This window comes from Narcine bancroftii, chromosome 2, assembly GCF_036971445.1.
Source record: "Narcine bancroftii isolate sNarBan1 chromosome 2, sNarBan1.hap1, whole genome shotgun sequence".
In the NCBI taxonomy this organism is placed as follows: Eukaryota; Metazoa; Chordata; class Chondrichthyes; order Torpediniformes; family Narcinidae; genus Narcine; species Narcine bancroftii.
The window spans coordinates 345,254,613-345,271,523 of NC_091470.1; the positions used below are offsets into that span (position 1 = coordinate 345,254,613).

Sequence of the window (16,911 nt, forward strand, 5' to 3'; positions counted from 1 at the left end):
TTGCATCACATAAATGTGATCAATTTTCTGCTGAATAGAATACACTTACCAGAAAGGATAAAATGACAATGAAACAGGCAGGCTGTCGTTAAATGTGTAACTGTTCCATTGTCATCCTTTGAACATGAAATTTGGCATCCTTTTTGTTTTAAAATGAGGAGCAAATACTTAACCTTCAGGCAACACATGTTGGCATTTTTATGTTGAATCTAATTGCCAAAACAAGATCATGATTTTATGTGGATTTCCTTTTATTACACAGAATTCAGGCATCTTTGGTTAGGCTAGAGTTTATGATTCATCTCAAAATGCCCTTGAAGGGATTGCTTGCTGTGGGTCCGTAGTCACAAAGGCCAGACGAGGGAAGAATGCAGATTCCTTCACTGAAGAACATGAATGAACCAGCTGGGTTCTAATGAGGACCTCATTAAGACTTGTACCTTTATTCAATTACTTGAATCAAACTTTCCCAGCTGGTCTAGTGGGACTTAATTTCCAAGCACACATCACTAGACCAACAATGTAATATCTAATTCTTGGATTTGCCATTAATGACAACATTGTATGTGGAGCAGCAGATGTCTACCACAGAACTGAGTCCCCAAACAGTGTACCTCAGTACTTAACATCTATCTACTTGTCTCATACTTCAGAAACCCATCTTTGATTCTGATCTCCAGTGCTAAAGTTTGAATGTTTTTCTCGGACTACTCTAGTTTCTTCCAAAAATGTCTTCTGTTGTAAATTGCCACTAGTGCAGGTAGGTAATAGGAAAACCAAAGGGGGCTGGGATACCTGGCACAGAGCATGGGTGATAGGAGTAAGTGGGAGAATGAGCCGGATGGAATTGCACTGAGAATTGGAATAGATTTTATGGGCTGCGTCAACTCCCATGTGAGAAATATGAAAAATAATTTCAACTATGGAGTGTAACAATCAAATGGATGTTTACAATGTATTGATTTTCTGTTGGAAATAATTATGGAAGATTCACTTGTCCACATTGCAAGTAAAGGTAAAGGTTCAATTATTGGAATGTAATTCATTTAGAATGTAACATACATGAAATTCTTTCTTTTGTCAACCATAAGGCAGAGAGTCACTACATTGTCCAGCGCCCTTCCCAGAAAGCTACAGCACCTAGTGATCCTAGGCAGTCTCCCCTCCAAGTACTGACCAAGCCTGAGCCTGCTAACCTCCGAGATCAGACCATCTCAGGCGCATTCAGGCTATTAGGCTACACAAAAATGCAACCCAGTAATTTCTAGGATAGCAAAGGCAAACCAGTAAGACAATGAGCTTTTTCATGGGAAGATCAGTCTTTCCACTCACATCCTCTCCATAAAACTGAACTTTAAACCTGAAGGAGATTCACCTATTTATGGCATTATTTAATTACAGATGAGCATTACCACATTCATTCTGTGGATTTAACATAAACACTTGAACTCGGTGTTGCATTTTTAGTAACCCGACACATTGAGAGACTCATTAGAAAGGTATTACACATCAGGAAGGCATCAGAGCAGGGGATAGGTCTTCAGCCATCTATCGTGCTCCGGCATTCACTAAGATCATGGCTAATCTGATGGTGGACTCATCTGCATTTATCTGCGAGTTCCCGGAACCCCTTAATTCCCCTATTCTTCAAAAAAAAATCTATCTATAAGATTATAAGTGACTGGAGTGGTATCAACTACCTGCAATGAGAAAGCTGGAGATTATCTGTTAGAACCAGTAGATGATGAAATAAACAGTAAACACTCATATAATATCCATAGAGGGCTCAACAGAATGTCTTGGGTAAATGATCTTTCATCAGAACTCATCAATTCTTTTTTGAGCATGTTTAATGATTACGATTGCCAGCAAAACATACATAGTAAATAACTAGGACCATCTTGATTCACAAATGATACATTAAAAGTCAACACAAGATCCATATAAAGTAAGTCAAGAGTTTTATTCAATTTGTACAGAACCCAGGCCACCGTGAATGATGCAAAAGCAAATGTAGAAAAATAGTAGAATCATTATTGGTATTTGTGACTCTCCATTCTGTACAGTTAAAGTCAAAATAAATAGATTTCCATCTTGCAAAATGGCATCAATGTATACAGTAAACCTGCTTCCATTTACATGAATAGTTATAAAGGACTGGCAATTCCTTGGGACTACTCCCATGCCTCTGGCAAAGTCTGAAAGCACCCTACCTTACTTGTATCCGTACTTGTTACAACTTGTTAAATAAACGGCTTTGATCCATGTTTGCTCAAGTTGACCATTTTAATGATGTATCTAGGACCAGGATAGATTTACCCCACGATTGAGATTTGTGTTTGTGGACTATTTCCATTAGTTGTTCATAGTTTGCTGATTTTACTATTAAAAATGGGTGCAGGAGCTGGGATTCTGGGTTCAGCGAGTTTAGGTGCCATTGCTGGTAGTACATTGATAGTACTTTTGACTTTATTACTGTGCCAAGTCAATATGTGTAAACCCCAGATCACAGAAGGATGTGAATATTGGAAATCTGAATTAAAAATAGAAAGTATAAAGAAGAGGAAATGTTAACTAGCATCTGAAAATGAAAACAAATGGGTTACTCATAAGACTCACAAGTGGTCTTGCTCAGATTGTTAGCTCTCCACCCCCTTCCCTCCTCATTCACAGTCATCCTCTCCTCCCCTGGTCTGCTGCTGTCCTTTCCCTCCCTTATCCACCTATTACCTCCTACCTATAAAGTATCTGCTCCTCCCCTGCCCCTCCGCCCCCCCCCCCCCCAATTTGGTTGAGGCGCCTGCCCACATTTTGTCATAACTTGATGAAGGGTTCAAGCCCAATACATTGGTAATGTATCTTTATCTTTGCTACATACTGTACACTATTTGGCCTGCTGAGTTTTTCCAGCATTAAGTTTTCCCTTCAACTACTGGATCTACAGACTTCTGTGTTTTAGTCCTTGCTCAGATTTCTACCATGTCATGTTCTCACTGATGAAAAAAATGGCCTGTTAAAAAAACCGCAGGACTGTGGGTAACTGGGATGAATGGGCTCCTTTGGATGAGCTAACATAAAGGAAAGGGTTTTATTTCTGACCTGTGGTTTGTCCTTTACTTTTATGACATTTGAAGAGGTATTTGTCCTCTCTTGGATATAAAGAAAAATCCAAGCATAACGTACTTTTGGACTGACAAGTCTAAACTCATTTGTTTGATGCATTAAGATCGACAGGCAAGATTGGCAGTCAGCAAGATTAATGAGTGATGTTGGGAAAGCTAAAAATAATCCAACATTTTGATTTTCTTTTGAATCTTGGAAATTACAAGTGCAAAGAAAACTGAAATATGCTGAACTCTACCTTAAGCTACTGGAAATCTACTTTGATATGGCTGATTGACATGGGGAGAAGAGCAGTTTTATGCAAAATGTTGCAGAATTCGAAAACAAAATGAACAAATTAGACAAGGAATGAGCATTGTGCAATTGACAGAAGTGCAGAAGAGATTGGATAAGAAAGATAGGGCCAGTATTTGTCCTTTGTGGTGAATAAAGGGATATAATGTAAATGAACAGAATAACAAAACCTGTTCAATGATCCATGTGAAGTGGAGCCTTTGACTGGAAAATGAAAAACTCTTTACATCTTCATGAATATTTCTCTGGGAATAATTTAATCATAGATTCAAGTGTGACCCAGGACACATCTATTTAGCGTATTGCAGATCTTAATGTATTGTATGAAAAGCTCACTTAGTGTCTTCCAATTTGAAATGGGTTGAAAGAAGTTCATCAATCCCTCAGTTTACACAAACCAGATTCACTCGATTTTAGTAAAGTACATATTCTGCTGTTAAGCAGACAAAGCCAATGGAAAAAAAAATCATGATTTAAGTGGACCTGTAAAAAAAAATGTCACAGTGTGACAAGGAACCAGAGAGGCAAGAAATAATCTGTAATTGCGGTATAAAATGAAATGTAAAAAACAAGATGATATTGAACATTAAATGCTGAAATGAATTGATTTAAAGTGTTAAATAATAATGCATGAAAAGATCCTTATTTTATTTATTTTTAAAAGCAGACAATTCTTGCAAGCCATCGCAATAGTTGTTTTGTCGATTGTGGCTTTGAGCGTAGCTGTAGCTCGCATTATGTTCCATCCTCTCAGCCATATACCATATATTTTGGGATAAGTCGAGTCTTGAAACCCTCAAAAATGGGGAGTCGACTTTTAAACCAGATATACTTTTGAGACTTTAAATTCAACTAAAAAAGAACCTACTCAACGTAGATTCAACATCTGAGGTGACCATGGAAGCACTTCCCCATTGCTGCTCCCCTAACACCTCCCCACCACCAGGCAATGCCATAACCCACCTAGGCATTCTACAATTGTAGAGCCCGAGGTTGCGACTCCAGCCCAGGAGCCTGACGTCGCCACTCCAGCCCAGGAGCCTGACATCACCACTCCAGCCCGGGAGCCTGACATCGCCACTCCAGCCTGGTAGGCTGAGGTTCCCACTCCTGCTGAGAGCCTGAGGTCACTGCTTCTGCCGAGAGCCTGAGGCCGTCGCTCCTGCCTAGCAGCCGAGGTCACTGGTCCTGTCCAGGAGCCGACAGGTAGCCGTGGTTCCCGCACCGAGCACGCTTGGGCAGTGAGGCAACTTCTTTGACGAGGACGGCACTGCACCGTAAATTGAGAATGAAACCGACATCGCCGACTCCAGCTGCAGCCGATGCTGGACACAGCACCGTTTGGCATCTTCTTGGTCAGAAGCAAAGTTTTTTTAAAAACATTTTTTGCTTGCTTAATTTGCAGATTGTTGTACCAAAATTTGGGTTGTTGCTGGGAGGCCCAGACACCAGGCTCCAGTACATTCCTTGCAGAATATTGGCGGGGGTTTCACCTTATATGCCTGATCTATGATAAAACTACAGAAATGAGGCTGAAAATGGGAACCCAACTTATCTGCTGGTCAACTTATTTGCCAAAGTATATGGTACTTCAAATCCCTCAAATAGTAGTTCTGCTGTACAACTGAATATAGTTGTGGAGGGTCTATGCAAAAGAATCAAAAAAATCTGAGACCTTACAAAGAGGTTGATTGCACAGTTGATTCTGAATCTGTCTGTGCTCAGTGGTGATTTAGGACAACAACAGCTACAGCCCATTACCTTGCAATGCTTCAGTGAGTTTGCCAAATGTGAGGAAGTTTATGGGTCTCCTTCTGCTGGGATTAGTGACGTTGCTCAAATAGTTCTGCAGATGTAGTCATTAACAGACATATGATTTTTACACCAAGAAAGCAATACAAATTGACAGACAGAAAAGAAAGTTAAATGTAATCATTACTCCTCATAATGGCTTGAAGCTGCAATAACTACATACAGGCTCAGTAATGAGGCATCACTAAGGTTGCCTGACTACCTACTCTTGACATTCAACGCATTACAATAAGAAAATCCCGATCAACAGCCAGTGAAGGGTGGAACTGGACAGTTACAGAAATAATAAGATTGCAAAAGTAAATCCTGAGTCTTCAGTTAATGATTTGCTTCTTCACTCTAAATTGTTCCCCTCTCTAAAACATGTGAGAAATCTCTTAGAAAATCCTCCAGATTAATAAAAAAATAACTGATGGGTGGCCTGCCTTTTTCTAGGAAATAGGTTCTTGTGTTTTCATATAAATTGCTCTCAGCTCAAGAGTAAATGAGGATTGACATCACATTGAAAATGCTCGAATCAGTCAGGATCATCACCTTCCTTCAAAGAATGGTGGGTGGCCATAGATGTCGTTGTGAAGACGTAGAAACTCCAATGGCGATATCATGGAAAGATGGTTAAAATGAACCCTATGGTGAAAAATGCTAGAGTCCATTGCTCACAACTTCATTGGATTGGAAAAAGAACAAGATTTCAGAGGGAATCGTCCAGAAATACTTCAGTGGAGGTTTATGCATGAGGGAATGGTCCTGGTAGAGTGAATTGTCTGACCATTGTCCGTAATATGTCATTATTTATTTAACTGAATTTAGACCAACTTCATAATGTGTGGTTCATCCATTCTGGCAGAGTGAGGATAAAAGTCAACCACTGCATTGTTTCCATTTCAGATGTTCATCAATCCCTTCCGGCCATTTAATTTCAGATTTCCAGGATTTCTTCCTGACTTGTTGGCATTGTCATCAAAATAAAGTGGGAATGGGATTAGAGATGTTGAAAAAGGTACAGGAGTGAGACAACGGGCAAAATATAAAGGCATGGAACTTGCTTTGCGGGTATAAAAGTACTTTGTGCACATTTGACATACTTTGATTAATGCAGAGATACTCAGACTTCACTCCATTGCAAACAAAGGTTAACCACAGGCGCGTATTGCATAAATATGGTGGACCCACAGTAGCTAACATCCAGGTACTGTTCAAGAGTATATATTAGGTCTAAAACTTTTGTTACCCTGTCATTTCAGTAAAAAGAAACATTTTAAATGTGCAATTTATAAACTGGATTTTACATTCTTACATGTACCATTTCAAATACTGTCAGGATTAATATACCATATTATGTAAATATTAATTATTATGTGAAGTAGAGCAGTGAATATACCAGGGACAGGTTTTATATAGGTTTGTTTAATAACAACACTGAATTAGGATATGGCACTTTGACAATTTACAGAAGAAGGTCCTAAAAACAACACAATTGAACTAAAAATCAGCATTAAAATCAATTTTCCACTGATACTGTAGATTCAGAGTAAATCTTTGATCTCTGCCTTTCAAGGACATTCATGCTGGGGATCAGCAGAGGGCTGCAGATGTTACACAAGACTGAAGCATACTTGCTACATTTCTGATAACAGGATTGCAATATTTTCTCAGAGATTCTGAGCTTCTCAACAACGTAACTGGTAAAGCCAATCTCCAGCCCCACATTCAGTAACTAGTCAAAGAATAACAATGGACAACAATTTTATTTCAAACGGTTTGCTTCTTAAAAAAAAGGGGGCGTTTATGTTAGACAAGCTGAACACAAAGATAATTTCAGATTTTCTGTATAACATAGAAAGTTGGAGAAACATCAATTAACTTTTATTGAATTTAGCATGTTTAATCACAAAATGATTCTGAGACATTTTGTTAGTTCAGCTGATCTAAAAATGTTTTTCCACTGGTTTTCACTTGTACTCAGCATCTGATGCCTCTCTTGTCAGTGTCCAACAATAGTCAGCCAGCATTGATGGATTCCAGTTGCCCTAATATTGCTTTTCCATGGTCGCAATGTCCTGGTGAAACCTTCCACCATGCTCGTCACTGATTGCACCAAGGTCAGCAGGGAAGAAGTCCGAGTGTGAATCCAGAAAATGAATTTTCAATGACATGTTGTACTTCATTGTTTTATATGTTTGATGTAGACTTAAAATTTGACAGGAAATCACAAAGAAAGGTCATAACTAAGAAAAGGAATGTGATAGGAAAATGTTTTCGTGATCAGTGGCCTAAAATCCATAATATATACCGGAAAATGTTCAAGAAGAAAAATCTTCATTGTCCAGTGCAATCAATCGATCTTTGTGAATTTGGATTTGTGGTGGATTTTATATATTCTATCCCAAAAGCTACCAGGTTTCTTTTGGAGTTTTTTGAATTTCTTTTCAAATGGAGATTGAAAATTATTATATCAACTTTGCATGGAAACATATGGAGGTAGGGAGGTGGAATGGTCTTTAATTAATTTGTAGCACTGGAGGATTGGACCCTCACTACAACTACATACACCATTCTTCCCCACTTTGCCAGTGACCTGATGCTAGTGATATAATTTTCTTGCTGCTCCAGGACTTCTGAAGGACCCTCTTCTCTTCTCAACTCCTTCCCCAATCTCTCTCCTCTCCCTGTGCTTGATTCATTTTTCCAGAATTGTATCGGTACATAGATAGGGGAGGTGGGGGGAGGAATATGGAGGGCTATTGTCCAGGTACATGTCAAAGGACGAGGCAGAATAATTGTTTGTCACAGACTAGATGTGCTGAAGGGCCTGTTTCTATAATGTATTGGTCTGTGTTTCTAAATATGATTTAACAAAGTTTTTCTCCAGCATTTTAGATTTTTTTGCCATTTAGAAGTGATGACTATTTCTCAAACCAAAGACATAAGTTAAACTGTGGACTTTTGAAGCTTTTATTAGATGTGAGATCTTGACTAAGTTGTTTACCTGGGTGCTTTCAGAAATGAGGTGCTTAGTTTACGAGGTGAAATTGAGAAGCCTGGGGCTGGACTTTGGAAGAATGAGGTGTGAATGTTATGGAAATAAACACAATTATGAAAGGAATAACAAGATAGAAGCAGGGATGCAGTTTCTAATGGCAGATGAGATGAGAACTACGGGTTGTGATTTGTATTGCTCCTTCTCCCAGAGTAGTGGAATCTGTGGAATTTTCTGCTCAAAGAAGCAGTAGAATCTGCCTCATTCATTGCATTTCAAACATGGAATCTTGAACAGTAGTGGAAATAAGAATTCTGAGAGCAGTCAAGTAGGTGGAGCCAGACCAGCCACGATCTTACTGAATGGAAGAGCTGACTTAATGGGCCCAGGTGGTCTACTCCCGCTCCTAATATTTTAAAATTTATTTTGGAATTATGAGCCTGTTTATGATTTACTATTTTGATTTTCATTTGAAAAAGACAAAAAAAAACTTGCAATGTAGTCATCTAGATTTGCAGGAAAATATCTGCATTTACAAGCATGAGGAGGTTTGAGCAACGTGGGGATTCCAATTTCAATGAAGAAATACCACAGATGTGGTCATCATTTTTTTTTGTGGGTGGACACTTAATGGGCTTTATTGACAGATTCTCCTTGTTCTAATTTGTTTGAGTTCAGAATGGCAGTGCAAACTTAACTTTTACAGTAAAACTCCCCAGTATCCAGCACCTATAGCGATTGGTCAATGCTGGATAAGTGAATTTGATGGTTGTCTGAGATTGCCGATTGTGTGGATTGGCCAATTGACTGCTACGGATGCCAATTTTAACCTTTCGTATATTTTACCTATTTATTTTCCACAATATTGATGCTGGTTGCTTGAGGCCGCCGGTTGCAGGGATAATGGGGATTTTACTGTACTGGGTACACTGAATGAGTATCTGTGCCAGGAGAGGTATCATGCAGGGGACATTTCCCTATTTATTTTAATGGTGTGATACAAATTCGCAGAGTTTGGGAATGTACTAGCTAATTTAGAATGTTTTCAACAATTTGTTCTTCAGATATTTTATGTTTGGGAAATAAAAGTTGAATATTTTAAATTTGTTTTGATTTTTAGAGGAGAAAGCTGAGACTAAGCCATTGATAAGATTCATCTGAGTGTAAAATATTTGATTGGGAAACTTAACCTTATTCCCCTCTACTTCCACCAATGACTCCCAAACCATTTTTCCCACCCAACTGCAAGATTGATGGTATTACTTCACCTGAGCCTCTATTTGTACAGAAGCTCTCACTGCTCAGAATCCCAGTAAAAAACCCTTATCCTAGCAAATTCCTCTCCCCTGGAAGAGTGGTGTGTGAGGACGAATCATACTGGGTAAGCATGAACTTGACTTGGTGACAAGCATGGATCCAAAGGAGCAGAGTATAAAGTGGGGAGAGGTGCTATGTGCAGCATCCATACCGAGAGGCTTTCACACTCAAACTTCGTGTTCATGGTGAAAGATTATTTTCTTTATTGACATTCAAAGATGTTCTTCATTGCTGGTTTTCCTGATCACGTTGAACTCATGAACCTCTTTCACTCTGATTCGAGTCTCAATGTGTGGCAAAGATTGGCTATACACATGTTAATGTATGTTTGGCTGATTTTCAAATTAGTTTTCAGATGGTCTCTTCTAAGTATTTGATGACACCTAATCCTATAATATGCATTTTGTATTCTCATTACATTTCATGTAACATTCTGACTTTCTCTTGAAGTAGCTCGCTTTAAAACGTGTACAGACAGAAGGCATTAGCAGAGAAATTTAGACTAAACTGGTGCAGGCGCATTGCAACTAGTATACACTCATTTTGGTTTTACTCAAAATAAAGTGCAAAATCCAAGAAACCATTGTGGTGATGTTTTCAGTCCAAGGGGGAGCAAATAGATGTTTTCCTTGTGGCAACAGATATTTTAATGCTTCAAAGTAAAATAAGAAGAAAAATCAAAACAATTTACTCTAATTGCTTTTCACAGAAACCCTGGAGATAATTTCTGTGAATTTAAGGCAGGAAAGCAGTTTTAGATACATTTAATCTGAAATGTAAATTTCTTTTGGTTCTATTTACAACACAATCGTTTTGATCGGATGCGCTTCTTGATGGATGTATGCAGAAACGGATCAATTCCAATGCGATCATACTTTCTCACAGGAAAGCACTGGGGAATGTTGTCACAAGGACACTCGGGTGCCGTGAGTGAAGCAGAGTGTTATTTGAAGTAGTTTAGCCCTGCCACCAGCAGGAATTTCTCCAGGAACAGCTCAGAGTCGAGGACAGCAATGTGAGCAGCCCGGCCGATCAGTGCATTGGCGGTGTTGGGCAATGCGTGGAAAATGTTGTAGCGAATCAGGGTGCAGCTGTCAGTCTCTGTCACTGGCCGAAGGAGGTTGTTAATCATCTCAGTGTAAACGCAACCTGAGTTATCATAAAAATATAATTAAAATTGATTCCACTCATCAATATCAGTTGTTCAAGGATCTCCAATGGCCAACCATTTTAATTCCATACACCATGGCCACGCCGACAAGTCTATCTATGGCCTCATTACTGCTAAACAAAGGTCACCTGCAGACTGGGGGAACGACTGATATTGTAGGCACTCTCCAACCTGATAGCATCAATATCACCTCCAATTTCTGTTAACCCCCACTACTCCCTCCCTCTCTTTCCTCTTCTTCTTTCCCCCAGCTCCTACCCTCTTTTCCCTTCCTTCTACCCTTTTTAGTCTTCTTCCCTCTCTCCCAATTGCTCTTAGCTTTTTTTGCTCTTCAACTAACCTACTCTTACCTGTTAGCCTGTGCACCTCCCTTTCCCCTCTCCTCTCCTCCTCCCCTTCATTCCACATATTTATCCTGGAGTCTACCTGTTTTTTTTTTCCTTATTCCTACTCAAGCCCGAAACGCTGGTTACCCTTTACTTCCTGCTGTGCGATCTGCTGAGTTTCTCCAGCACGTATATGTATTTTAGTTCTTCATATCCTGCCCAGAAGTGTAATATTCTTAAACTATGAAATAAGCTTAATGTATTTAATTTGCAAACTCTGGAGCCATGACACACCAGGTTAAAAGCGCAGAGGAATTGCTGGATCAGAAATGGTCATGGTAGTTACCTTTGACCTTCCTGGTAACTTCACACAGATGGGTCGAAGTTGTCTAATTGTAAGAATCAATTAATCTACAACAGATCCAGGAATGAGATGAGTAATTACCTTGTTGTAATTACTTTTCTGATTGTGCAGAGCATGTTATAGTCGCCACATCACAACTCAACACTTTAGTTTATGAAAATCACCTAACTTGTACAGGTCCTCGACTTATGATGATGGTCCAACATGACTTTTCGAACCTATGATGGTTTGAATTCATACTGTCCTTTGAATTTTTGGCTAGACTAGGCTATGATATTCAGTGTCTCCCGACAACGCTGTATCAGTCCCCACACTTTTTACACTGCCTCAATCTCTTCCGAAAGCCCAGTGTCAGGCCCTACACCGATCCCACTGGTCACCCCCCACAGCTCCGTGTCGGTTCTCATACTAATCCTACTGCCCCGCTCTCTCCCGACAACCCTGTGTTGATCCCCACCCTGATCCTACTGCCCTGCTCTCTCCCAACAGCCCCGTGTCAGTCCCCGTGCTGATCCCACTGCCCTGGTCTCTCCCCACAGCTCCGTGTTGGTCCTCACACTGATCCCACTGCCCTGCTCTCTCCCGACAACCCCGCGTCACTCCCCACATAATCCCACTAATCTTTTTTGACATTATTTGTTTTGACTTACAATGGAAGTGTTGGAGTGCAATCCCATTGTAAGTTGAGGACTACCTGTATTTGAGGGAGCTAATTGCATTTTCTTCCACTATCTACAGGTTAATGTTGAATTTCATCTTGAGTGTCATACAGTAGACTCCTCCTGTTGATTCTCCCATTCATAATAAACTGAAATCACTAATAACTTCCACATTATATGCAGCAAAAGTTGAACCTTGCTGTCAGTGGGAATTAGAAGATTTCAGGAAAAACATGGAATCCCCCCACCCCCCACTATTGTTTATTTATCTGCTTATTTGTTATAACTGCACTACCTGCTTTATGAGTTGACTTGCCTGGATATCTTGCTACATTGTACATAAATTTAATTCAAGTTCATCTCAATCAGTGCATTGGCAGTGAGTGAGAGAAAATAGTTAATTTTGGAAGCATTCCCTTTCTCCCAGCCCTTGGGCAGGGTAGTGGTTAGTGCAACACCTTTACAGCGTGTGTGTGTGTGTGTGTGTGTGTGTGTGTGTGTGTGTGTGTGTGTGTGTGTGTGTGTGTGTGTGTGTTTTCCTGCTCTGGTTTCCTCCCACTGTTCAAAGACATACCGAGGGTATGGTTTAATGGGGTTTAAATTGGGCGGCACGGACTCGTGGGCCATAATGGCCTGTTACTGTGCTGTATGTCTAAATCAATAAATAAAATTAGCCATTTTCCTTCATGTTTATCAGAGCTTCACCACTTCTTCAAATTTCATGACCAATAAGGGCTTTATTTTTTAATTAACATGAAAACTCATCTTTCTCTTGGCTGTCAGTGTCACTTGCTGTGGGAATTGTATGGTCATGGGCTTTGACTCGACGTCTATTTTTCCTCACCAACAGGCAATGGTAATTATGTTTTACTTTGAAGGAAACTATAATGGAGGGCAAAGCATACAATATATATTTTTTTAAAAACTGGGAATGTTGAACTGAATCATGAGATGAGCTTAACTGGAGGTATTAGCAACATTATATAAAATACTGTTTAAAAACCTTTGATTATGAAAGGGGAACTGTAAGTGTTAGTTGTAAAGAGCTCTTGTTGTAATACTCAAGTAATGACTTACAATGAGGGACGATGCTGTAACAAAGCTTAAGTGAAATGACAGAAACAATGCTCGGACATCTATAGCAGGATTGGCACCAAAATGACATGCAAGTGAAGTTCAAGGCATATAAATGATGTTCTTTCACTGACCTGTGGCATTCCTTCCCTCTCTTAATAGTGTTTTTATAAACTTTTAAAACCCATTGAGGGCATCACCTAAGCACTTTTAGTCCCTCAATTTGTGCAATATTGCCTCAATACTTTAAAAGAAAAGTAGCAGGAAAAACATATATTAAAAGAAAATGCAAAAAAAAATTATGAAGGCAACACTTACCGATTTGTCTATCTTTTAGTGCAGTCTTACACATTTCAATCCTGGCAGAATGAAATGGAACATATCGGTCCTGCGGCGATGCCACCAGCAAGATATTTTTGAAGTACTGCAGCCCTATAATCAAAATGATGAGAGGCAACTGTGACAGAGTGTATAGATATGTTTTGGGGGGATAAATTGGGAAAGGTTTGTTAGTGTAGGTCACATACAAACACTTTAAAACAGATCTTATTCAAAAAACTTGAGCTCTGCTAATGCTAGACATGTCAGGGCCTCAGAGCCTTTGCAAAAGCTTTGGAGAGTGCCAAAGAGACTTCAATAATGGATTGCTGTTTATAGAAAGGAAACAGATGAAAGAGCTTGTCAGAGCCACTTCTGTCTGGAGTGGAACTTGCTGTTCCAGGAGGTCCATGTGGTTTTGCAAGCAAAGAGAGTCAAACAGGCTTGCTCTCAGTGAGAGAGAGAGAGAGAGAGAGAGAGAGAGAGAGAGAGAGAGAGAGAGAGAGAGAGAGATCATTTCTGCAGTATTACAGAGAGCAACAGCAGCTGGGACTGGATGAGGACAAGCTGGCAAGCTTGTGGAGAGCCCCATTTGGGTTGTGATTTCTTAGTTCAGCCTGGTTCATGCAAGAAGAGAGGACTGGCTGTCTAATGTTTCATTTGAAATGAGCAGAACAAAAAGGAACTCTGTGGTAACCTAAAAGAATGAGGTTATTCTCTGGAGAACCCTGAGGAGGCAAGATTTGTCAGCAAGACACTGAAGTGGATGATTAAAAATAAATCAGTTGTGGATGTCCTGAAACAACAAATCTCTCTCTGAAAACCAACAAGAACCTTCCTGAGTGGTAACCATTTACCTTTCAAGCACCAAAGCCTGGTAAACTTTATAAATGTTAAATTTGTGCATAGTATAAGAATTGCCTGCAACCAGCGAACTTGGAGATTGGATTGTGAATCAAGGACCTTTTCTGAACTTAACACACACATTACATACAGTGCGCTTAGAATTAGAAGGGGTTAAGTTAGGTTAGTTAATTCGATAGTAATAAGTTAAAGTGTGATTCTACTTTAATGTTTAAAGATAATTAAAAGCAACTTTTGTTTAAGTAACTATTTGTTTTGGTGTATATCTATTGCTGCTGGGTTTATGGGTCCTCTGGGGTCGTAATATAACCAAAATGTAGATCCAGTTAGGGAGAGATCCTACCTTCCTTCTCTTGGATTGTTGGGCCAACTGTTGCTGTGTGGAAAGTTGGATAATTGAATCCCCACTAATGTTGAAGGTACCCTTAGAGGGGATAGTGGGGATGTTACTGAAAGCTAACTTTGCTTTTCTTCTCCCCTCCACCCTTGAGCCTCTTTCCCTTCCCACACACACATTTTGTCACACACCTATCTTCAAACAGATTAAGGATTTGTGGTGGCTATAAGGACTCTCAAAACAATCAGGGTGTGCTCAATCAGGGTGAGACGGAAGACTGAGTTTTTCTATGTATTATTGGATTTGTGGATATTTCAGAAATAACTGGTGACTAGAACTGTTTCCAATACTCAACATGTTGTCTTAAGTGTTGTTTACAATTCTAGCATAACCTTTCCATTTGTATATTGCCATTTTAAGTCACATAATTGACCTGTCCTATCATCTTTAAGGCACTTTCCCAGATCACTTTGTTCCTCCACACTGTTCAATATTTTCCCACTTCATGTATTCCTTTTTCATGTTGCACCTCTTCAAATACATTTACTTCCAAAAGGTCTGCGGTAACTTCCATTTGTGCACAACTGAGCACATAGCTGTTTAAAGGTCCACTTCACTATCAACCACATGATCAACTTTTGCAGTCTTTGCTTTTTTAAGAACATTCCAGTTAGAAAATCACCCTTTTAAAATTCTTGTCATTGATCCATTCACTGATGCAGTTTCCCCTCTCCCTTGGCTCTCATGGATGTTTGCTTTTTAAATTAGACTCCCAAGTGGAGCATTGGCAAAAGTGCTGCTAAATTTCTTAATGAATTCTTCAAATGAACCTTGCACTATTATGTCTTCATTAGATCAGTTTGAGTTAAGCTACAAAGGGTTAAGGGGCAGAAAGTATCAGCAAGAGTTGTCTATTTTTGTCAAGCTTAAGTTTATTATCATCTATTTGCACAAGTGAAACTAGATGAAACAGTGTTTTCTGGTCCTTGATGTAAAACATACTGATACATAAACAGATATAACACACATACAGACAATACATATGCAGGACAAATATACATATATGAAAATAAATACATATAAAAATTAAAGTAAATATGAGAGACTCAGATAGTTAGTGAGAGCATTCCCACTACCCGTGGGAAGAAGCTGTATCTCTGCCTCTGAGAGTCCTGTATCTCCTTCCCAACAGGAGTAGCTGAAAGATACTGTGTGCAGAGTGGTAGGGGGTTCTCAACGATTTTGTGTGCCCTCTTCAGACAATGATCCTGGTAGATCACATTGATTTGGGGGGGGTGGAGTTAAGGAGACCCTATTGATCTTCTCTGCCACTCTTATGTTCTTGTGGATTGAACTCCGATCCAATTCTCTACAGCAACTGTACCACACCGTGATGCAGCTGGCCAAGACACTCTCAATAGAGCTACTGTAGAAGGTTGACATGATGGTGGCCGGTAGTCTTCCCCGCTTCAGTCTTCCCAGGAAAAGCAGTCACTGTTACACCTTCCTGACAAGTGAGGAGATACTGCGTGTCCATAACAGGTCACTTGTTAATTGTCACCCAAGTAGTGGGGTTAATGTAGGATGTGGTAAAAATGAGGAAATAAGAGGTACATTTAACAGTGGTAGATAATAATCAGGTAGAATTTAAGCTTCGCACAGCAAATCCAATTTGTAGGATTGTGCAGAATGTTCTGAAATGGGTTTCTCAATCAGTAGGTGGAGGAAGGAGACTATTTTTAATCTTGCATTGCTTGATGAGAAATAGTTAAATGAAACCCTCAGAGTTAAGAGACCTTTAGAGAACATTAATCAATAAAATGGTATTTTATGCAAAAAAAGTAATTTTGTTCATCCGCAGCTTCGGTATTAAATATGAATAAAGCATAACACTAAGGCATGAAATATTAGTTGACAAAATAGACTGAAAAACCATATTACAAGGGATGACAGTAAATGTGAACTTATTAACAGTTAAAATCTGATTTGGATTTTCATAGGGCAAAGACACCTTACTAGGCTGCAACTGCCTCTGGAATACTGAGTTCACATCTGGTCTCCATAATCTCTGGAAGGACAAATTTACCATGGTTCACCAAGTTTGTTCTCAGAATGATGGATTTATCATCTGAGAATAAATTAAACAGACTCCCTGAAAAATGAGAAGAATATACTGTAATATCATTTAAATGCACAAAATTCTTCTGAGGCTCATTGGGGTAATGTGAGCATGATATTTCCTAAAGATGGGAAACCAAGACTTGCAGTCTCA

General features: G+C 39.4%; 1 protein-coding gene and 1 long non-coding RNA gene across 4 annotated transcripts in view; one reads left to right on the forward strand and one right to left on the reverse strand.

The window, feature by feature from the left end:
• The window catches only part of LOC138755740 (uncharacterized), a 116,678-nt gene that overhangs the window by 50,030 nt on the left and 49,737 nt on the right, over positions 1-16,911 (forward strand). The gene's annotated exons all lie outside the window — the stretch shown is intronic.
• fam135b (family with sequence similarity 135 member B) overlaps positions 6,652-16,911 on the reverse strand; it is a 409,679-nt gene continuing 399,419 nt past the window's right edge. The window contains exons 20-21 of the mRNA XM_069922246.1: positions 13,439-13,552; positions 6,652-10,675 (exon numbers count right to left, since the gene is read on the reverse strand). Coding sequence (XP_069778347.1) covers positions 10,470-10,675; positions 13,439-13,552 — 320 coding nt within the window. The 3' untranslated portion in view covers positions 6,652-10,469. The remainder of the gene's footprint in view (positions 10,676-13,438; positions 13,553-16,911) is intronic.